Source organism: Myotis myotis, unplaced genomic scaffold (assembly GCF_014108235.1).
Source record: "Myotis myotis isolate mMyoMyo1 unplaced genomic scaffold, mMyoMyo1.p scaffold_m19_p_9, whole genome shotgun sequence".
Lineage (NCBI taxonomy): Eukaryota > Metazoa > Chordata > Mammalia > Chiroptera > Vespertilionidae > Myotis > Myotis myotis.
The window spans coordinates 58,201,949-58,225,487 of record NW_023416401.1 but is presented as its reverse complement, the minus strand read 5'-3'; the positions used below and the strand labels follow the sequence as shown (position 1 = coordinate 58,225,487).

Here is a 23,539-nt window from a genome sequence, read left to right as displayed (position 1 = left end):
TAAAAATCAATAAAAGATTTTTTAAAGTTTAAAACGGAATCATTTGAGTCTGGAATGAATTGTTTACATTATTTCTAATGGGGGAAAAAATGCTTTGGTTTTCTAAGTCTTCCAGAACAAATTAAGTTGGAGAACCGGTTCAGCTGTAATTGCCTTGAAAGTAGGTTCATAGTAAATGGGAATGTTTTCAAGAAACTAGACTTATCTAATATTTTGTGGACATAGGACTCTCAGATTCAGCCAAAATCAGGGTTACTACCACAGTACAAATAGCAGTTACAGATTTTCCAGAGTAGATGAGATGACTACCTAAAGGATTTCACTCAAAATGGCAATTTGCCAAACTCTTATATATTTGCTTTGAACATCATTTACAACCCAAATTTCATTCTGTGTAGAGCTAAATTTTGCTCCCTTTATTAAACCATGGCCATCTTTGCTGGAATGAGGAAACCTGACAGAACCAGGACTTGATTCAATAATTTAAAAATTATACCTACTTTGGAAATAAAAAAAAAAAACATGTTAGCCCCAAGAAACACTGTGTTTTAAAAAAAAATCAATCTTAATCTTGAAACTTCAGGTTGAATAACTGAAGCAATTTTGGACTACTCATCCAAAAGGGTTGGTAGAAAATTGTGATGGCTCCATACTCAAAATTGATTAGGTAACTTGATATCTAAGTAAATATAGTGTAAAGCTTGTGCCTCAATGCTAACAAATCAATGCAGCAGAAACAGAAATGAGGTAAGAAAATCAGTATTAGATGATAATCATTCCATTAGAATCAACATTACCTATCCAAAGGTTCAACCTATACACAACTTGAAGCAGAGTTCAGAGTATAAATGGTGATGGCTCACTACCCAAGTTAAAGCTCAAATTCCATAATAAGGTAAATGCATTAAATCAACTTGGGAAGTCAGTTTGAACTTATTCCATTTTTGTTCAGTATTTACTTTAAATAGTAAAGCACTTTTTTTCCCTACAAGGATGTCCAGACAACACAGGAAACTTAACGCCCAAGTTTAAAGCCTGGATGAATGTTTTGTTTCCTTTTTTGTAAATCAGTTTTAATACATTACCCTAAATAGGTACAATGCCAAGAGAATGATATACAGGAATGTATAGACACCTTGAGGGCAAGAATTTATCCAGACTGCTAATAATTGTTCCAAAGAGGCAAGCAAATACCTAATAACTACTAAAAGTCAAAGAAACTAATATTCTATTTTCATGTTTCTATGACTTCAAAACATTTCAAAAATGAAGATTTCTTGTGGCCTTTTTAAGAGAATTTTATTTGAGTGGTTCTTACAAAGATTGTTGCAATATGAAAGTCATTTGTTTGATAGAAATATCAAGCTGTCTTGTCAAACACACTGAAGTAACCCAAAAATATATTTCAGAGCTCACAGAGCTTAAAAAGAGCAAAGATTATATGCAACCAGACAAAACCTATTTCTGCATTTCCCATTTCTTGCTCAGACTGTTTTGCTTACCAGACTCACTAAACATCTTGAGGAAATGCAGGGATCATTTTGTTTGGAATCTTAGACACACTAGAACACATATTTACAGAGAAACTTTTACAGATACATTAATTGAAAAGATACTATTCAGAAATGTAATTTTGAAATCTTTTCTTGCTAATTGATCAGAGTGCAAGATGAGATGTTAATCAAACAGCCCTTTAGCTGTCTTGAATTTCCATACACTAAATGTGTATTTCAGAAACCTCTGCTAAACCATTAGCCATATCAACATTAGTGAAAATGTGAAATGTAACTGTTGTGTAAAAAGTTAGGCTTCTGAAATGAAACATTAAAAACATTATATCCCTGTCTGCCTTTTTACATTAAGCACATTTGTTCCCCTAGAGCTATTTCTATAGATCCTTAATGTAATTTTCTACATGTACATATAAAAGGCAGAACAAGAGAACAGTTTTGTATACAGTGGGATTTGCTATATAGGGAGAACGAGCACACTGCATTCCTGTTAACATTTTTATTTTTTCACGGTAACAGGAATTGTATACAAATGACAGTAGACCCTTGCCTCTTTATCTAAATAAAAGATAACTCAAGATGAATTCTCAAAAGAAAAAGAGCTATGTACATAAGAGACTATATCTTCCTTCATCGTCTACTTGGGACCAGTAGTTGTGTTGCTGTCATAGAATCAGGAAAGAGGTTGTGATAAGTTGGAAGAGGTACATACGCTGCTGTTATCATTTTACCTGTTGAAAGAAACAGACATTGATAGTTTAATATCTTCACTTAGATTAATTAGAGCCTTAATAATCACTCAGAAAAAGCAACATTAAACTCACCAGCAAACCACCTGCCATGCAATGCATTTACAGCAGCAATGGCTGCAGCAATTGATGGGCACTTCACATACACATTGCCCTAAAATACAATTAAAAAAGTATTATCCTAAACAGTGTGCATTTGAACAGGTTTATTCAAGCGGCCTACAGATAGACTTAGTGTTCTATAACTATGTAATTGTTTAATCATAATATGACCCAAGTATCTGTAAAGTTTAAGGCAAAGAGAACAACATTCTTGCTTATTAAAAAGAGCAAATAGCCCTAGATGGTTTGGCTGAGTGGATAGAGAGTCAGCCTGCAGACTGAAGAGTCCCAGGTTCGATTCCGGTCAAGGGCACATGCCTGGGCTGCGGGCTTGATCCCCAGTAGGGGGTGTGCAGGAGGCAGCCAATCTGTGATTCTCTCTCATCATTGATATTTCTATATCTCCCTCTCCGTTCCTCTCTTAAATCAATAAAAATATATTAAAAAAAATAAAATAAAAAGAGCAAATACCTGAGCTGAATTTTTGTCAACATAAATATGAATAACTCCTCCATGTTTATTACATTCTTCAATCACATCATCCTTAATCTCTGTATCCCATCCAACTTCTTCTTCTCTGTAAGAAAGTATAAGCTTTATTAGACACTGTATAAACATTTTAAAATATGCATTCTTTTAAAAAATCAGTGTTAAGTATAGGCACTGGAGGAAATAAAGAAGATATAAAACATTTCTAGTGCTCGCTTTGGAGCACATATACTAAAAATTGGAATGATACAGAGATTAGCAATGGCCCCTGCACAAGGATGACATGCAAATTCGTGAAGCGTTCCATATTTTAAAAAAATAAAAAAACATTTCTAAAGGTTATAAATTTTTAAGTCACTTAAATGATTTATTGACATTTTTCAAATGATTCTTATACCAACAGTTTATCACCATTTCATAGACAAAGCTAACAGAATACAAGCCTCTTTCTACGGTAAACTCTGAACCAATATTAATGCAAACAGCATATTATAAATTATTAAAGTTGTAGGAAACATATTTCCTCAAATATAGTGACTGATTTAAAAATTTACCAAACAAAAACAAGATGTGGACTAATTAATAAATGGCATTCTAATCACTGGCTAGGAAGTAGAAAATATTTCTAATTAACAGCATGCACTAATCAAAAGAAAATTAAAAAAAACACACACACAACTTTTCTGCTATTAGACTGAAATAAGCTTAAAATCTCAAAGCCCATAATTGGTATAAGCTGGTGACCAAAATAAATACTGACACAAACTTTAGTAAAGTTAGATATAAACGGGAAATATAAAGTCTGCACAGCTTTCAATTCCAATCTTACAAACACATCCAAAGAAAATAACCAACAATGTGCATAATGTGCTAAAAGGATAAGAAGTGTTGCACTATTTGAACTATGAAATATATGGAAATATCCTAAGTGTTTGAACTTGACCAAGTATATTACTTACGTTTGAGGGTTAAACATGTTAGAGAGTTGAAAACACTGTGTTGCAAGAGGTTGAACAGAGGCAGCTGCAGCTAACGCTGAAGCTAAAAAAAAAAAAAAGAGAGCAATTAGTTCCATGGAAAATGCATCAAAATAAAACAAAAAACCCACTAAACCCAAAGTATGAAACTAGGTATAGTGTCAAGCCAGAAACTTAACTAATTTACCTTACTTTAATAAGGCTATCATATCAAAGTATGTAACAGAACTCCATTTTAGTTGCCAGAAAACTGTGGCAATATTTGAAGTGGCCAATCTTGAAAAAGTTGGGAGTTTTATTTTCACAAGGGAAATTAAACTTTATGTGTAATCAATCTTAAATTATACAAACAACAACACAAATCAATCCAGAAAGACAAAGGATTAAACTGAACATTGACTTTATAAAATTGCTTGAGTTTATACCTGAGAAGCAGGGGGTAATAAGAATGTATCTTTTGGCCCAGCCAGGGTCAATCAGCAATTGAGTGTCAACCTAGGTCCTAGGACCAAGAGGGTCACCCATTCGATTACTGGCAGGGGCACATGCCTGGGTTGCGGGCTCAATCCCCAGTAGTGGGTGGCTGATTGAAGATATCTCTCTGTTATCAATGTTTCTATCTCTATCCTTCTCCCTCTCACTCTGAAAATCCATAAAAACACTAAGAAATATGATCTTTAAAATTCCAAAATAAGGCCGTGGAAGGTAGCTCAGTCCCAATACGCCAAGATTGTGGGTTTGATCACTGTTCAGGGCAAAGAAGCAACCAAGGAATGCATAAATAAGTAGAACAACAAATGGATGTTTCTCTCCACCCCCCCACACCTCTAACATGAATAAAGTGCCAAATAAATGTATGAACCTATTGTATTTCTTAGGATTCTATCCATGAATATATAGTTATATATTCCTAAAAAAACACAAACATTATAAAAGGATTGTTTTAAAAATAAGATGCATAAAACCACCCAAGCATCTAAGACTTAATATCCTAGGACAGTGGTCAGCGAACTGTGGCCCCTTTAGTGTGGCTCTTCCACAAAATACCACGTGCGGACGCACACGTACAGTGTGATTGAAACTTCGTGGCCACACTCAAGGGGCCAAAGAGCCGCATGTGGCTTGCGAGCCAGTTTGCTGATCACTGTCCTAGGATTATAAATTCTATTACAAAACCAGATTAATCTTTAAAAAATGATTGTCTGCTTTTGCATAAGAATAGACTAGCACGAAAAATAAAACTAAAATATTCACTATATTAAAAATAAAAAAATACTGAACACTGATATTTAAGCTCGGCATTTAAAACCCTATTGGTTTTAAGTATGAAGTGAGAGAGCACTGGCCAAGACAGCCGCTCCATTGTCTATATGTGATTTATAAAACATTACCAGTAGCTGTTACACAACTCACCGTAATCATAACATTTGACCAAATTTCATTCCAATACATAACAACAAAGCTAAGGATAAAACAGTGCATTAGAAATTATAATTAAACATTCACCTGAGGAAGTACCAGAAATATTCCATTGAATAAAAATTATGGTTGCACATGAAATACATCATAAATTTTTTTCTGATAGAATTAGGCTATATATTAAAGTAACTAACAGATGTCAAACTCTACTGGGGACAGTTAAAGATGCAACCATGCTTATATTACAGTTAAAAAATACAGCCTGCCCGGCTGGTGTCACTCAATTATTAAGTATCAACCCATGAACCAGGAGGTAACCAATCGACTCCCAGTCAGGGAACATGCTCGGGTTGTGGGCTCGATCCTACTAAGGGTTGTGCTGGAGGTGGCCAATCAACGATTCTTCTCTCATCATTGATGTTTCTATCTCTCTCTTCCCCTTTCTCTCTGAAATCAATAAAAATATTTGAAAACCAAACAAAAAAAGATAGGTGAAAATATATCTTAAAAACAAAAAGCCTGTTGTGTACCCTCATCATAAATAAATGGAAGTATGCTTGGGAAGAAAAACTGGAAGGACATTACAAAATAATTGAGAACTTGTATTTTTCCATTTCCTCCAATTAATTATGACAATATACTAGGAATACTGAAAAATACTTAGAAAATGTATAATAGAAATATTCCAGCTCAACCTAGAAGAATGCAGAACACAATAAATTCAGCAGAGAAATATAGTTAATAGAAAAATCTAGTTCAACTTTTTAAAATCTGCTAGAAATAAAAGGATTGATATAGCTGCCTCATTTACTAGAAAAAATACACATTTAATTCCTATCAAAGAACATGGTAGATATTTCATATAGAATAATTTCCCTAAACAACTTTAAGTATAGCCTAAAAAAATGGGATACTGAATTTGTTCAGTATCAAATAGCTCTATCAAATGGCACATATTTACGTGGACATTAAAAACAAGAAAAAATAGCCCACTTTATAAATCATTTCAATCTCTGAAGTCTGCATGCAATTTTGTTCTGGATAATATTCTCATTGCTTGGCACTGCATATACAAATCACTGGAGTTAGAGCCAATTTTCCAAATCTTATATTTAGTTGACAAACTATGTTCTGAAAGATTTGTCTATCTAAATGACAAATTTCACTTTCTGACTTCTATCTAAAACTTACTAACAATCACTACACAAAAATAAGCGTAAGAGGCTTAAAATACTTCTAAGCAAGCTAAAGCTAAAAAAAGCACAAACATTTTCATTTTTTATCCATGCAACTGTAATAGTTTTGTGATTGGGCCTTCCAAAACATACATTAGCAAATAGCTTACTGTGAGTGTAATGTAATATATGACTATCATTCTGACAAAACTGGATCCAAAATAAAATACAATAATAAATATAAAGAACTATGTCTTGCTACATTTACATTTATTTCAAAGACAAATAAAAAGCTCAACTCACCTTCAGTCTGTTGGGAAAGTCTTGTTTGCAAATCTATAACAAAAGAGAATTCTACAGCTCAGTGCAGGAACAATGAAGAGCCTCAACTAACAGGGTAAATGTCAGGAGAGCATTAATAAAAGAGGACTACTGTAGCAGGGTTTGTGAAAATGAACTTATAGTAAAACCTGGCAGCCAAACCCCCTTCCCCATTCCTCATTGGCAAGGCTTTGGGGGCCTTCTCTCCTCCTGTCCTAGGAAACTTATGCCTCTTTTTTCTTATTCCTAGTAAGAACTCTTCCACATCTAAAATACTACATTCCACTACACTAGTCTGCACATGGGAATAATGGGAAATGGGGAAAGGGAAGCAAACCGGTAAGAAAATACATGAAAACCCTGATCTTGAGAATTCAATTCCAAGTACTTGGGATAGACAACTATTTATTGTTCTAACAGTGGGAATAATAAGCATTTTAAACTTTTAGAAAGAATACTAATATCAAACAGCTGTAAACACTTTCACTAATCTACCAACTGAAGTAGTAAGAGCACCAGTGGAAAATACACCATTTTAACTTTATACTTTTTAAAAGTGCTTTTAGGATTAAAAAGAGTCAAGTCCAGCCAAGAAGATGATTTTTTTTTTTTTTAAAAATCTGGTTTTATGACCTAGTCTGGAAATTTATTGAGGCAGGAATGAAATCTCATTGGGTTTACCATAATTTATGAAATACAGAAAAATCTAAGCAACTAGTCAGCATTAAAAATAAAGAGAACAGGAATTTTTACCACTATATTTCCCATATAATTGTTAATACTTCTACATTAAAAGGCAAGTTAAGAGAAAGCTGCTAACAAGTAAGAATAGCAGCAGGTCTGAATAGTCAAGAAAATGCCAGTGTTGAAAAGCTATCTTTAAGTTCGAAGTTTCAGAAATATACAGTATAGAAATGGTTTAGCTTTAATACCCAATTGTCATTAACATGAGATTCAACTGCAACACTTTTATTGCCATTTGGGTTCCTTGCTGAGTACATGAAAATGATCATAAAACATGGGCAAAAACTAACGGGATCCACAGCCCAAGTTATATTGGGATATAAGTATACCTGGGTCCTAGGTGCTCAAATTTGGCATCTCAAGGAGTTGAAGAAATATAACTGATGTATACTGAAGGAACTTGAAGATATGACCATAGGAACATTGTCAATAAACTTTAAATTATAACACAATTTGTCTTTTTTTTCCTAAAACGGGAAAAAATGTATAGATATCAGAAATCCATGCTACTTTTAAATGTTAATAAATCCCTATAAAAACTTCAAAAATAAAAACTTTTTTAACATGACTTTCTGATCACAAGATTATGGCCAGAGGAATATGAAGTCACCAAAACTAATTTGGAGGTTGCCAAGAACTTATTTTAAAGTGTTTTCAAGTCTGACCAAGAACTCTGATACTTGGAAACAAATTAAGAAGATATGAATATTTAAAAGCATGTTTTCTTTTCATAAAAAAATTTCCAATTTTTTATGTCATTTGTTATGACAAGTTAGAAAATAAAGCATGGGTTTCATAAAAGTAAGAGCCCTATCTTAGAATCTAAATTTCCAGAATATAAGCATATGGAGCCTGGCCAGAGTGGCTCAGTTGGTTGAGCATGATCCCATGCACCAAAAGGTTGGCCCATTGATTACCAGTCAGGGCACATGCCTGGGTTGTGGGCTCACCCCCAGTAAGGGATGAAAGAAGGCAGCTGACTGAAAAAAATTTAATTAGGTAAAGATACTGTTTTTGAAGACTAAATCAATGTACAATGGGGCCTTGACTTACGAGTTTAATTCGTTCTGAGACCGAGCTCGTTAACTCAAATTACTCTATCAACTCAATGCAAAAAATCGGCCGAGAGACAGCTGGTATCTCAAAAAACTCGTTAGTCGGGACACTCGTAAGTCAAGGCCCCACTGTATTTGATTTACCATCCAGAATAAACCTAACATTGTTAAGATATCAATCATGTCACTGCATCAAATCCCCAAAGGTAGGGAACAAATCTCATTCGTTAGCCTTTCGTGAGAATATATAGAATATGTTGAAAAATCAGACATTTCCTAAATTATTGAAAGAATGACCTGTACAATGGGGAGCAATGCAAGAATGGCCTTCAGAATAAATAATTTTCAAACCATAGACTACGAATTATTTACAGCAAATGATTTTTATAACTACTTGTTCACTGAAAATTATATGCCTAATGCTTATTTAAAATGTCAAAATAGCCCTAGCTGGTTTGGCTCAGTGGATAGAGCGTTGGCCTGCGGACCGAAGGGTCCCAGGTTCGATTCTGGCAAGGGCACATGCCTGGGTTGCGGGCTTGATCCCCAGTAAGGGTGTGCAGGAGGAAGCCAATCAATGAATCTCTTTCATCATTCATGTTTCTATCTCCCTTTCCCTTCCTCTCTGAAATAAATTTTTAAAAAAATATTTTTTAAAAATCAAAATAAATTAATTGTTGTGAATTTTATCTTCTTAGAAGGTTACATTTGGCATAGTTTTGTCAGAAATTTTAGAGAATAACTATTAGATTTCAAAATAAATCACTCAATTTGATAGGAAGCATAGAAAATTAAAGGCAGGTTTCTAAAGGCACTGTCACAACTTTTGGATATCCATTAAAAAAGAAAACACTGCCCTGGCGATTGTGCTCGGTGGTTAGAGCATGTCACCTGTCTTTTCCAGGTCAAGGGAAAGTACCCGAGTTGCAGGTTCCATCCCTAGTCCCAGCTGAGGTGGGAGGCAACCAAGTGATGTCTCTCTCTCACATCAATCATCAATATTTCTCTTTGCTCTCTGGTTCCCTCCCTCCCTCCCTTCCACTCTCTCTAAAAATCATTGGCGAAAAAATATCCTTGGGGGAGAATTAACAACAAATAAAATGAAAGAAAAGTCCCCCTTCTAACTAATGAAGAGCAATATGAAAGTAGAAAATTATACTATTAATCAGCTAATGAACTTTCAATTTAGAAGAAAATCAATCATGAAGCAACCACATGAACTTTTTTGTATAGATTCAGTACCATCATCTCATTATTCCTTTACTTTTTAAAATAATTTTTTATTTTTCAATTACAATGACACCCAATATTATATTAGTTTCAGGTGTACATATCTCATTTTTTATACATTGCAGCCTCACTTTATAGATATGGTGAAAGGACCAATTCATAACATTACGCTGGAAGCCAATTCCAGCATGACAGCAGACTGAATCATCTGGAGTGGCTGAAGGGCATTTCCCCAAACCTGAAAAGGATGCATTAAATTGATTGCTTGCTGCCAGCCAGCTCAGGGCATCTTAATCTACATGTTATTGCCTCCTACTGGCCAAACACATTAACAGCAGTAGGCTAATTCTCCCCATTCTGACAATGGACTGTGTATATAGGAAACCCTACCCTTGGAAGTATCTCCACCTCGCCTCAGGAGAATTTGTGTTAATAAAAAGCATGGGGTCCTGAGATGAGGAGATCTTAGTTTCTTTAGCTAGGCTCCTCTGACCCCCAATGCCTTTCAAAATTATGCTTCGTCTCCGGACTCTTTTAAGTTACACACAGCCCCTTCCTTCTCTAGATTGCTGAACCCTTCTTAATGCTGGAACAAGAACCCCGGCAATATAAATTACATACTTTCTTGGAATAAGTACTTCCTGTCATGCAAGGTTCACAATACAAATAGTTTTGATAAGTACCAAAAAACCAGATTGTCAACATTTCAAAATTATACATTATCCTAGCTTGTAGATATGAGCTAATATCAAGGTAAAGACAAATCCACATAATTAAGTTAAGCCATAAAAGAGAGGAAGACCATGTGTTTCATAAACCAAACTCCTCATTAGATAACTAGAGGCTCAGTGCGCGCGCGCGTGTGCCGCAGCCCAGGAGCCCTTGGGAGATGTCCAACTGACAGCTTAGGCCTAAGCCTGCAGTCAACCTTAGCGTTGCCGTGGAGGCGGGAGAAGCTCTGCCACTGCCGCACTCGCCAGCTGTGATCCCAGCTTCTGGCTGAGCAGCACTCACCCTGTGGGTGTGCACTGACCACCAGGGGGCAGACGCTCCTGCACTGAGCGTCTGCCCCCTGGTGGTCAGTGCACATCATAGCAACGGGTCCTTCTGCTGTTCAGTCAATTTGCATACTAGCCTTTTATTATATAGGATTGTAATAAACTGCCAATGCTCTCCTCCCTTCCTGTCCTCTCCAAGAACTTAATTCCCAAACTCAACATCTCAAAATAATGTGTACTGTTTAGGAAAGAACTTTACTGGGCAATTTACTGAGCACTCTTGATATTGCAATCACTTCAGTAAAGCTTGATTTAAAGCCCTCTGGTAGTTTTCTGAACTTAAATATTACAATGAAACATTTTGTGCTGTAAAGCAATATAAAGGTTTTGGTCTCTATAGCTTGTAGCAATTTAAACTAAAATTGGTGTGAAGTATTCAATATAATATCCTGACAGCTTATTATGATTAGTAAATAATTCTGTCCTATATCTTCACTTTCTTATAGGGACATTTGAAATTTATTGGCTATAAGTACTTGATGAATTGAATTCTCAGTAAGTCCTTTTAAATGCAAAAATTTGGCAAATTTTCGAATTAGGTGAAAAAACAATGATTGCAAATTAGAAAAGATTCAATTCCTACCTGCCACAGCACCAAATGCCAAGGAGCCACTCATTTGTAGAGCTTGCTGTGCTGCTGGTGGGATCTGCAAACCTGTACCTGGAAAAGAATAGGTCTTAAAGTCCTTAATGTGTTAAGATCAGAAAAATCCAGATTTCTGAGTGTTTAATACCGAAGTCACTCCAATAGTAAACATGACAAGCAGCATATAGTGTAAAAGATACAATTAAGTTTATTGTGAATTTTGAGAATGTTATTTTTATAGAAAGCACAAGGAATCCTGTAGCATACAATGTGGTACTCAAAAATGCACCACCATAAAGTAGATTCCATTAGAACTTTAAGGTGAGGAACTTAATCTATGAAATTACATACATGTGCTGCCCACGGAGAACATAAATTCCAAAATAAATCACTTTCCATTTATTAATCTAGATAACTTTCTCATCATAGTCATACTAAATCATTAACACTAAAAAAAACTTACCCTCTGCAAGTCTTGCCATTAATTGAAGACGACCAGTTGTTCCCAAATCAATTCCAGTCCTTTCCAGTTCATCACTGTCCAAAAAGGAGCTAGCGCTGGAAGCATCAGTTCGTTCAGTAACATGACCAACTTTCATTGGCCTTCCTGCTAGCTCAAATCCATTAAGTTGTTCCAAAGCCTTCTTGGCACATTCTGAATCAGAAAACTAATCAAGGGAGAGGTTTAAAAAAAAAAAAAAAAAAAAAAAAAGTCCAGTAGATTAGTTTACATAGGTAAGGAAATGCTTGCTTATTAAGTTCACTAGAGTACTGGTGCACGAAATTGGTGCACTGTGTGTGTGTGTGTGTGTGTGTGTGTGTGTGTGTGTGTGTGGTGGTGGTGGTGGTGGTGGTGGTGGTGGTGGTGGTGTCCCCTCAGCCTGGCCTGCACCCTCTTGCAGTCTGGGAGCTTTCCGGGGATGTCTGATTGCCACGGAGTGGGAGAGGTTCCCACCACTGCCGCTGTGCTCACCAGTCTTGGCTCAGGGCTTCTGGCTGAGCAGCACTCCCTCTGTGGGAACACATTGATCAACAGGAGGCAGCTCCTACATTGAGTGTCTGCCCCTGGTGGTCAGTACGCATATGGCGACCGGTCATTCCGTCATTTGGTCAATTTGCATATTAGCCTTTTATTATGTAGGATTATATTCAATAATTATAACTGGGCGGATGATGAAGTAATTTCAAACTATAATATAACGAACATAATCAGACCGTATTATTGACATAATTTAAAATGACAAGATAGGGTCCGGCTGGTGTGGCACAATGGTTGAGCATCAACCTCTGACCCAGGACGACATGATTCGATTCCTAGTCAGGGCACATGCCAGGGTTGGAAGCTTGATCCCCAGTGGGGGATGTGATTGGAGGCAGCTGATCAATGTTTCTTTTTCATCATTAATGTTTCTATCTCCCCTTTCCCTTCTTTGAAATCAATAAGAACATATTAAAAAAATAAAGAATGAAAGGCTCCTAAAAGGAAGCTTAAAAAAAGAAAATGACAAGATAGGGATTCCCTCTCAAAAGCATGCCAGCACTTTTCCCATCCCCTCCTCCTCTATACCCCTTTTTTCCCCTAAACTTGCATCCAACTTGTTTCCTGAGCCCACTTCTTCCATGACACATCAATTGGTGCCTCTGGAACCCCCCACCCCAGAATCGAACCGGGGACCCTTTTAGTCCATGGGCGGATGCTCCAAATATTGAGCCAAATCAGTGAGGGCCAGATATTATTTTTAATACAAAATTCTGGGTCAACTTTTCTTGCCAATGAAATCATGAATATTCTTAATTCCAGGCTGCAAACCCAGAAAAACTCTAATCCATACCCTCTGGTTTTAATTTAATGAGAGAAAGGAACATATTCCCATGAATCCTGTACTTTAATCTTTCATCAGAATGTTTACTGTTTAAAATAATTTCTGGCCCTGGCCAGGTAACTCAGTTGGTTAGAGTGTCCTTCTCATATGTCAAGGTTTTGGGTTCAATTTCTGGTCAGGGCACATATAAGAAGCAATCAGTTAATCATAAATAAGCTTAAGTGAGTGGAACAACAAATTGATGTCTCTCACCAACCCCTCTTCCCTCTTTTTCTCTCAAAATAAAATCCTATATAATAAAGCGGTAATATGCAAATTAACCCTCATGCCATCACACCGTCACAAGATGGCTGCACCCACAGTGGAGGTGGGGTTCCCTTAACAAGCCATAACGAGCAATCAGCAGGGACCTGAGGCTGCATGGTGTCAGGCCGGGACGGGGGACCTGAGGTTGCGCCCCACCTCCAGCTGAACTTGATTGGGGACCTCAGGACATACCCCCCATCCGGCAGGGCTTGACATGGAACCTCAGGCCATGCCCCCCACCTGGCAGGGCTTAACAGGGGACCTCAAGCTGTGCCACCCGCCTGGCGGGGCTTGATGGGGGACCTCAGGCCATGCACCCACCCCAGTGGCAGGCCAGGGGAATCTGAGGCCATGCCCCTGCCCTGGGCTGGGGGACCTGAGGCCACGCCACCCACCCCTCCCGGCACCTAGCCGAGAGACCTGAGGCTGTGCCCCCTGCCTGGAAGGACTTGACAGGGGTGGGGCCAGCCGAGTCTTGGTCTTGTGCGATTTTGAGGCACATGCGGGTGGGCGAGGACTTGACTCTCAGTCCCATGGCACACCCCAGACTCTGACAGGAGGAAGACTTTCCTATACATTTTACTAATTTTCTTTCATCTCTGACATTTCTATTATAGAGAAAGGGCACATAGCAACATTAAAATATTTCCTTTAATTAATTCCCTGTTAATGTGCATGAATTTCGTGCACCAGGCCACTAGTATAATAATATTGTTACTGAGATGGGAAAACTTAATAGATAATCATTGTTACATTTAAAATCCCGTTAAAATAAAGCACACCAATATTTATACTGGGGGAAGGAAGAGGACCACATTAATGTTATAGAAACAAAATAAAATGTTGGTGATTTAAGATTTTTATAAACAAGTTTTCTCCTTTCACCAGCACCATAGGGATTAAATAAAATCCCTATGACCATACAAAATACATTCTCTCCTACAACAGGTTTAAATTTTATGAGAATTTGAATATAAGACAATTATTTCTTGATTAAAACCAGGACCTATCTGTAATTTTAAATACTTGTTTATATTGGTCAGTTTTAGAGTGAAGGAGAAAAGATTGGGGGTGAGAGAAACAGAGATACATCATTTGTTTCACCTATTTATGCATTCATTGGTTGATTTTTTAGTTTTTAATCCTTAGGCAAGGATATGTGGTTCTTTTAAAATCATGGACTGGGCTGTAATGGCTAGTCAGAAACACAAGGCATTCCTCATCATAGTGGTAAGATGCATAGATATAAAAAGAATTTTAAGTAAAACGGAATCTCAACAGACCTCATTCAACAGACAAAAATGTGTCAAACAAGAGTCAAAAATTAAAGGAGAGACTTTAATTTTAAGAACAGTTGGCTAAGCAAACTGACCAAATACAGGATAATAGTAAACTGGTTAAATTTTCATATTTGGTGGATACATACTGCTACTAAAAAAAGGCTATGTCACACTAATTTAAGCCACTTGAAAATAATAACCATGTGTGCTTCTCTACTATCAATAAATGAAGTTTTACTATGCTGCTTAAATCAAAAACATTCAAGTCATAATGTTAATTGTTTACCGTAATAAATCCATATCCCTTGGATCGACCTGTTTCACTATCCATCATGAGCTGGATACTTTCAATCTAGAAATAAAAAACATTAATTATTACTAAGTAAAAAGTAGGGGGTCAAATGTTTTTCCTTGAAACATGATTGAATAATCTCCCTCTCCACCCTAAATAATAAATGAAAACATACCACAACCCAAATTACCCCACCCCCAAAATATTCTGAAAGCCTAGCAACTTCCCAAGCAAGAAGTTATGCACTGGGGAGCTAAAAATTATTTCAATAATATTAATCTTTTGGCTCAAAAACAAATAACAAAAAATAAAAAGTTCTTTGTAAAATACAGTCAGGTGTTAGAAATGAAAACATTTTTGTTTTCCTTCCCATTATGCTAAACCCATCAAAAAATAATTCTCAGTACCAGGCACGATAAATTGCCCAAAATGTTAAAATTATTTAAAAAGAACACTGGATTTAGTGATGATTGTGCAACTCTGTGAATAGAATAAAAAGCAATTAATTGTTTACTTTAAATGGGTGAACTGTATGGTTTGTGAATTGTATCATATCCCCAAATAAAACTGTCCACACAAACAAAGCATGAAAAATTAAGATACAGCGTGCATTTGTATTTATTCATGTTCCGGTGGATTCAGGAAATGTATTCATTTTATAATGATTGATCAACCCATACATTTATGACTTGTGTATATTTCCAATACACAAAGCACTCACAATCTGAACATCCTAATGTTTACCACTATTGACTTAAAACAGTTTAACAAAGGGGTAAAATGGGGTTGTGAAAGAAAGCAATAAAAATATACATTCAAGATCAATGAACATTGCTAGTGGATAAGGTTCAGCAGGAACCAAGATTTGTATTCACGGGCACAAAATGAATCTTTTAAACCAAAGCACAACCTACTATTAATATTTATTCTGCAATAAAATGTCTTTTTCAAAATGAGGACTCACTGGACATAAACAGAAAATCTAATTATTCTTTAATTTTGTAGAGAAACTTCTCTACATACCCCTAAATTTTCAGTAAGAAACAAAAGCATCCAAAAGAACAAACCAAGGGGAAAAAAGATTCTTGCTCCAAATGCATTCAGGACATTTTTATCATTCATGTTGATTTTTTAAATGATTGATTCTAATACTCACTAAGCATTTTACTGTAGCATTATAACAACATATTAACACACTGTATGCGGGAAACGTGTTTACACCTTTTACGTATTTATACGTTCTACCAGTGTAGTAGAGCGCGGGACACGTATTAATACGTTTTTTATAGACTAGCGGTAGAATGCAGGTAACGTATAAATACGTAAACTAAAGTTATCATAATTTTATTGAACGTTGCCATTTGCGCAAAAAATTAGCAAAAATGGTCCCCACCACCTGTTAGCGCGCGATAAAAACTACCCACAAACAATGTGTTAATAGAATGTCTAACTTCAAATGGAAAAGAATAGATTGAGTTGTCACAATATTGAAGATCAATTGAAATTATCACAAAAACCTTGCAGAATCACCCTCCCCATCTTAACTTTTATAGAATATAACAAAGCGGATATACAAAATTATTATAGTTACATCTGGATCAAGAGCCTATTGAAAGCTATTGTTTCAAGAAATTGGAACTTACCCTTCCAAAAGGCTCAAAGATCCCCCGCAGCATATCTTCAGTTATGTTAAAATGTAATGAGCCCACATAAAGTCTCATCGGTCCAGCACTTCCCTTTTGTAGATTGTTTGCCATTGCTGCAGCTCTGTTTTTTTCTGCCTACAAGTTACATTAAGTAAAAAGGCACATTATAAATCAAATCAAACCATTTAGTCATACGTCATTTTTCCCCCCAAGTACCTATCATAAAAAACTGGCGTACCTTTAGTATAGGAGAACAGAAAGTTAAAGTTAAGTAAGTTCAAATCTCATTTAATTTGATGCTTCTGTGCCCTGGTGGTCAGATGAATCTATAAACTATTAGGTTTGTACTCCTCCATCACAGGAAGAGAACAGACCAATTACTTTTCTATTGTTTACATACAATCAAGTGATAAATACCCAACATTAAGTACTCCTAAAATATTAACTAGGACATTATCACCTTTTACAGGTCATAAAGCAAATAATTTGATTATGATTGCATAAACTTGTTAGCAGTGAAACTGGAATTTCAAGTCTGATTTGGTTACAAAGCTTATTTATAACTTATATGAGTCTGATGAGGAACCTAAAATTTAGAAGTTATGGCATATTTAGTTCAGTGATTTGAAAACCTACCAACACGACTATTTAGGTACCGATGATGAATCCTAACATATACTTTCCTATTATATAAATATATTGATACATCCCAATTTTTCCAAATCTAAATGAACTAAAATATATTTTGCCAATTTTGTAAAAAATCAGCATAAAGGAATTACATTACAATTTGGATTATCTTAAAAGATATTCTTAAATGAATCTGGACTATTTTAGAAGATATTCCTTTTTTTAATTTTATATATTTTATTGATTTTTTACAGAGAGGAAGGGAGAGAGATAGAGAATTAGAAACATCAATGAGAGAGAAACATCGATCAGCTGCCTCCTGCACATCTCCCACTGGGGATGTGCCCGCAACCCAGGTACATGCCCCTGACCGGAATCAAACCTGGGACCTTTCAGTCTGCAGGTTGACGCTCCATCCACTGAGCCAAACCAGTTTCAGCGAGATAGTCTTTTTTTTTATAAATATATTTTTACTGATTTCAGAGAGGAAGGAAGAGGGAGAGATAGAAACATCAATGATGAGAGAGAATCATTGATTGGCTGCCTCCCTCGTTCCCCACATTGGGGATCGAGCCCACAACTCAGGCATGTGCCCTTGACAGAGATAGAACCAGGGACCCTTCAGTCCAAAGGCCGACACTCTATCCATTGTGCCAAACCAGCTAGGGCTAGAAGATATTCTTAAATTAGTTTGAAATATCCTATTTTAAAGAAATACTAGAAATGATGGCTATTCAAAAACTACTTTTTAAAAATTTATTGATTTTAGAGACAGGAAGGTAGAGAGGGGGGAAAAAGGGAAGGATAAAAGAGAGAAACAATTTGTTGTTCCATTTATTTATGCATTCATTTGGTTAATATTTTTTTGCCTTAAGAGAGTGGAAGGGAGGAAGACAAAAAGAGAAGCATTGATGTGAAAAAAATCAATTGGTTGCCTCCAGCATGCAGCACCCAGGGGATTGAGCCAGCAACCGAGGTACATCGTGACGTTGGCCAGAATCACATCAGAGATCCTTCAATCCATGGGCCAACGCTCTATCCACTGAACCAAACCGGCTAGAACATTGGTTGATTCTTATATGTGCCCTGAGATCAAACCTGCAACCTTGGCCTTATTGGGATGATGATGCTCTTAACCAAATAAGCTAGCCAGCCAGGGCCAAACTATTCTTGACATGAAGTAAAATCTTCTGAAAATGTTAATTTTTTGTTATACTCACCAAGAATTGTTAATTCTCTGAAGGTCACTGGCTAACACTAACCATTGAGTGAACCAGCCAGGACAGAAAATGTTAATTTTTTTTTTTTAATGTCAAAATTAGTGTTCTCACCCTAGCCGGTTTGGCTCAGTGGATAGAGCGTCAGCCTGCGGACTGAAGGGTCCCAGGTTCGATTCCAGTCAAGGGCATGTACCTTGGCTGTGGGCACATCCCCAGTGTGGGGTGTGCAGGAGGCAGCTGATCGATGTTTCTCTCTCATCGATGTTTCTAACTCTCTATCCCTCTCCCTTCCTCTCTGTCAAAAAACCAATACAATATACTTTTTAAAAAAATTAGCGTGCGCTCTCCTGGGAGCTCGCCATACCTTTCCCTCCCCACCTCTTCATACCTCATAGGCATGCATCTCCTAAACTCTTGCAACCAAAGAAGCAATGAGCAGCCACAGCTCTCCTGGTCTAAAGCCATAAACCTGTCTCCAAGGCCCCCTTTTCTCTAACTATTCAGTGAGCCAAAGTAGCTCTGCCTAGGCTCTCTCCTGTTGCTTCTTCTACTCTAATCCTCAACTTGTTTTATTGTCCCCAACTTTAATAAATGTACTCTCAAAAAAAGTCAAAATTGTTCAATTTGACAAACTGCAAGGAAAAAACATGTTCGTGGATGCTTAATAAACAACTAAGAGACTATTACAAATCAATAAAATTCTAGATCAAGTTCTCAAGTCTTTTTCATGAAATAGGTATTTACACCTTAAGGCACAAAATACTACAGCACAACACTAAGCCAACAGCAGGTTTCCACTATTATCAATGATCAAAATCTAAAGCAAGAAAAAAAAATTACCTGTGATGCCTGTACTATGATTGGCACTCCTAAAACACGTTGGCCAGTTAATCCTATTGCTAGAGGCACTGAGCTAACATCAACAAACTCCACATAAGCAATTCCCTTGGACCGTCTTGAATTTCTATCAGAAATCATCCTCACATCTCGAACCTAAAAAGAAAACACACACTTAACACAAGGTTGTTTCTGGAACCATCCAGTATAAGCCATTCTAAATAATAATTTCAAAAACAGACAAGAGGCATATTATTGACAAAGCAAAGGTGTGAGCTATTAAAATTTTTTAAAGATAAGTACATTTGTGGGCCCACTTCTAGCTTCTATTTTTTGATAAATGTGGTAACATTTATCACCACCAAAATTTATTAACTTCCAAGTGAGGTTAAATAGAAATGTTAACAAAAAATAAATTCTGTATTTAAATTCTACTAAATCAAAAGGTTTGTGTTTAGATGTCTTCCATTTTATGTCATACTGACAATTATTGAAATGTTTCCAATTTCCACTTATATGACCTCCCTAAATAGGTCAAGATTACCTTTCCTACTGTAGAAAAAAACTCTTCCAGATCCCTTGGCCGAATTCTTGCTGCCAGCTGCATGCAGAAAACTGTCCTTGCATCTCTTTCCTCAGGAGTTAGATTATCAATAGGTTCCCTAACGGGAGTAAGAAATACAGGAATTTATAACTTATTCTTGTTAAAGTACATTTTCAGTAAACAGAATAAACTTCGATGTTTCTATCTCTCTAGCCATCTCTCTAAAATCAATAAAAACATTATTTTAAAACAGGAAATTATAGTAGTGGGCTACAATTTATTCATTATTACAAATAGCCTTACATTTCTAAATTTAAAGAAACTAAAGTGCCCAAGGGGGAAAATAAAAGCATAATAGATGACATTTACTTTTGTAAGTTTTAAGGAAAATAAAAGTATCTATTAACATCAATTATGAAATATTCACTATATGGTTAAGGTTCTAAGTGAATCCTTCATGATACAAGCATAAACATGGTCTGTCTTATCCATGTTTTGAACATTCATTCTCAGGAATACTTCTGAAATACTCTATACAAAATTCTGGTACATCCCATCGAGAAATCAGCAAGTGATTTTAAAAATATTACTGTAAAACAGAGATACAAAGCTGGAATAGATCCAGAGAAAGATAACTAAAGGGAATTTTTAGATAGAAAATTAAATATTAGAGAGTTAAAAACCTCAATATCTGCAAGAGCTTTTAAAATTGAGGTTTTTACCAAATCCTGGAATATTAAAATATACCAAGTAACAGGATAAACTCAAAGTTAAAAAGTTTCCTCTAAGGCTGGTTGGCGTGGCTCAATGGTTGAGCATCAACCTATGAACCAGGAAATCACGGTTCAATTCTGGTCAGGGAACATGCACAGGTTGCAGAGTTGATCCCCAGTGTGGGGTATGCAGGAGGGAGCCAATTAATGATTCTCTCATCACTGATATTTCTCTCTCTCCTTTCCTATCTGAAATCAGTTTAAAAAAAAAAAAAAAAGGTTCCCTTTAAGGGAAGGCAGAACACCAGTAAAGAACAATGCTATGAATATAATGCTGCCAATATAATAAAACGTTACATGAACAAAATGGTAAATTGGACAGGTAAGTCTTATGTTTATTTAAAAGGAAAATAACCTATAGAAACATTGAAGAACCAAAGACTACTATTTAAAAACCAGTCAGCTTGGTTAAGATTTATTTATATGCAGTTAAAAGGAAAGCTGTTGAAAATTTAGAAATACATTAACAGTACTAGTACTACAAAAGGACATTTAATATGGTCCAATTTACTTAATGTCACTAAATTTAGTATAAATTTAGTATAAATTACAAAAGCTGTATAAAAGCTAAAAGTTCTAAAGAAATAAATAGTGACAACAGCTACCTCACGGGGCTCTTGTCTTTTCTGAATGGACTTTTGCTTCGGGAACGTCGTCTGCTGCAAAGTTAAAAAGTTTCAGAAGTTACCCAAACAAGTACACCACATTAGTTCCTTGAAAAACAATTTAAACAATTCAGAAGTATGTTTAAAAACCTTAATTTGACGCTATGAGGCAACCCAATCTTTCCTCGGATGGCACTGTTAAATTTTGGTCCGGAGCTAAAAAGGAAACACAAAATTACACTAGTTACAGGTTTAGGGTCTTGCTAAGATCACGTTCATGTGCTCTCCAGCAAGCTTAACATTGTTTAGGCTGCTTCTTTTCCACCTCAATTATGAAGAGGAAATAGACTTTTTAATTCTATCCCAAGCAAACTGCTTACAGTTATCTATCCTGGACCACTGAGAGGTGCCAAGACCAAAGGTTACAGCCTCAAAATGTTTAAATTCTGAAAATGCTCATTCTTATTTTTAGTCTATAGTTTTTAAAAGATTATACACTTATGAATACATTCCTGAGGTTTAAGAAAAACAGAAGTCCTTACTTCTCTCACACCAGAAATAACTGAAGTTAACAATTTTGGCGTGCATCTCTGCACATACTTTCTCAGGAACATACATATAATTCATGTTTTCTTAAGAGATTTCTTTAAAAAATAAGGAGACTATTTATACATAATCATGAAACTCCAAAATTCCATTTTACAACAAATCTCAGGGACTGCATAAAAACACATCTAGCACATCATACTTCACTTCCCTGTGGCAAAATATTCCATAGTAAAGATGTGAAGGAAGTTCAATTCTTCAAAAACACTTTTTTTGAGGACTTGACATATTAAAGGTTTTCAAAAAAAAAAAAAAAATCAAAAAGACAACTATTCTAAAATACAAATTTATTCTGTATTCTAAATAACTCTAAAAAGGTCCAGCAGTTTGGGGGCCTTTTATTTTGAAAGACCAAAAGAAACTAAATTTAAGAGACAAATCAGATGTCCCTTAGTGCTCATCCCGTTATTCTTTTCCAGAAAGGTAGCAAAATGAAGTATCTAGTGGTCTGTGACCCACCATTTAAATTTGTTTTCATGAGCTACACATGTACTTAACAACATCCAAGCAATTCCAAATAAATGATTTTGTATTAACACACTGTATGCGGGAAACGTATTTGTACGTTTTACGTTGACTGTAGTAGTAGAGCGCGAGACACGTATTGATACATTTTTTATAGACTAGCGGTAGAATGCAGGTAACGTATAAATACGTAAACTAAAGTTATCGTAATTTTACTGAACGTTGCCATTTGCGCAAAAAATTAGCAAAAATGGCCCGCGCCACCTGTTAGCGCGCAATAAAAACTACCCGCAAACAATGTTTTAAGTCTTTGCAATTCAAGCTAATACTGATAAGAATATACATTTACTGAATAAATTAAAAGTTCAAAGAAGAATGTATAAATACTTTCTTCTCCCTTAATTATAAAAGTCCCAATTTCTGCCTCCATAGTTAAAAATCACCTGAAGCCAAATGTAAAAACTAAATCATTTTTAAGTCAGACCAGGATCACAGGCTGACTTTGAGCATTCGTCACTGAACAGAGAAAATAGTACTCAAAATTAATTAAGATAATCCTTTTCCCTATTTAGTTCATTTTGGTTAAAAAAAAAAAAGAATGCAGTAGACTTTGATAAGTTGGAGAAAAAGCAAAATGTTTTTTAATAGAGCATTTGGAATTAAAAAACATGGTGGAACCTTTAAGCACTTTAGAAAGTTTATGAAATAAGCAGCTAGAATGAACTTAAAAAACAAAGAGTTCAATTCTTTATATTTTAAAGATTTAAGAACCAGAATCAGAACTCAGTGATAATAACTTTAATGGCTTCAAACACCAAAACATTTCATGAATAGCAGTACGATGGGTGCTTTATTTACATTCTCTTCAATTTTCATTAATAGTTTTTCTGACAATTGTTACCTCTTTCTTAAAAGTTGAGAAAACTAAAGCTTAGTGTTAACTTGTAGTAACTTGCCCAAGTGGCAGAGCCAAGGTTCTGATTTAGCTGTTTGTCTTTGATTTCTACTTTCAGCATTTCAAGTTTTAAAGTTAGAAGTGTTAATTTTAACATACCCCAGTTTATAACAGTATGTCTATTAAGAGGAAAGCACCAAG

General features: G+C 35.8%; 1 protein-coding gene and 1 non-coding gene across 14 annotated transcripts in view; one reads left to right on the top strand and one right to left on the bottom strand.

Moving 5' to 3' along the window:
* Positions 1-1,277: 1,277 nt before the first annotated feature.
* Positions 1,278-23,539, bottom strand: part of RBM39 (RNA binding motif protein 39) — a 30,511-nt gene continuing 8,249 nt past the window's right edge. For 4 of the 13 annotated variants that reach the window (XM_036321700.1, XM_036321704.1, XM_036321707.1 and 1 more), the window contains 12 exons: positions 21,373-21,426; positions 19,995-20,112; positions 19,454-19,606; positions 16,761-16,898; positions 15,112-15,177; positions 11,880-12,084; positions 11,414-11,491; positions 6,726-6,776; positions 3,811-3,892; positions 2,834-2,939; positions 2,336-2,414; positions 1,281-2,242 (listed from right to left, as the gene is read on the bottom strand). In XM_036321700.1, coding sequence (XP_036177593.1) covers positions 2,142-2,242; positions 2,336-2,414; positions 2,834-2,939; positions 3,811-3,892; positions 6,726-6,776; positions 11,414-11,491; positions 11,880-12,084; positions 15,112-15,177; positions 16,761-16,898; positions 19,454-19,606; positions 19,995-20,112; positions 21,373-21,426 — 1,231 coding nt within the window. In that variant the 3' untranslated portion in view covers positions 1,281-2,141. Of the gene's footprint in view, positions 2,243-2,335; positions 2,415-2,833; positions 2,940-3,810; positions 3,893-5,241; positions 5,291-6,725; positions 6,777-11,413; positions 11,492-11,879; positions 12,085-15,111; positions 15,178-16,760; positions 16,899-19,453; positions 19,607-19,994; positions 20,113-21,372; positions 21,427-21,522; positions 21,589-23,539 lie in introns of those variants that run through there. The other 9 variants (XM_036321697.1, XM_036321701.1, XM_036321709.1 and 6 more) reach the window with 6 other exon arrangements.
* On the top strand, positions 3,060-3,164 carry LOC118663961. Its single transcript, XR_004970241.1, has one exon. It is a non-coding gene; the product is annotated as a U6 spliceosomal RNA (small nuclear RNA).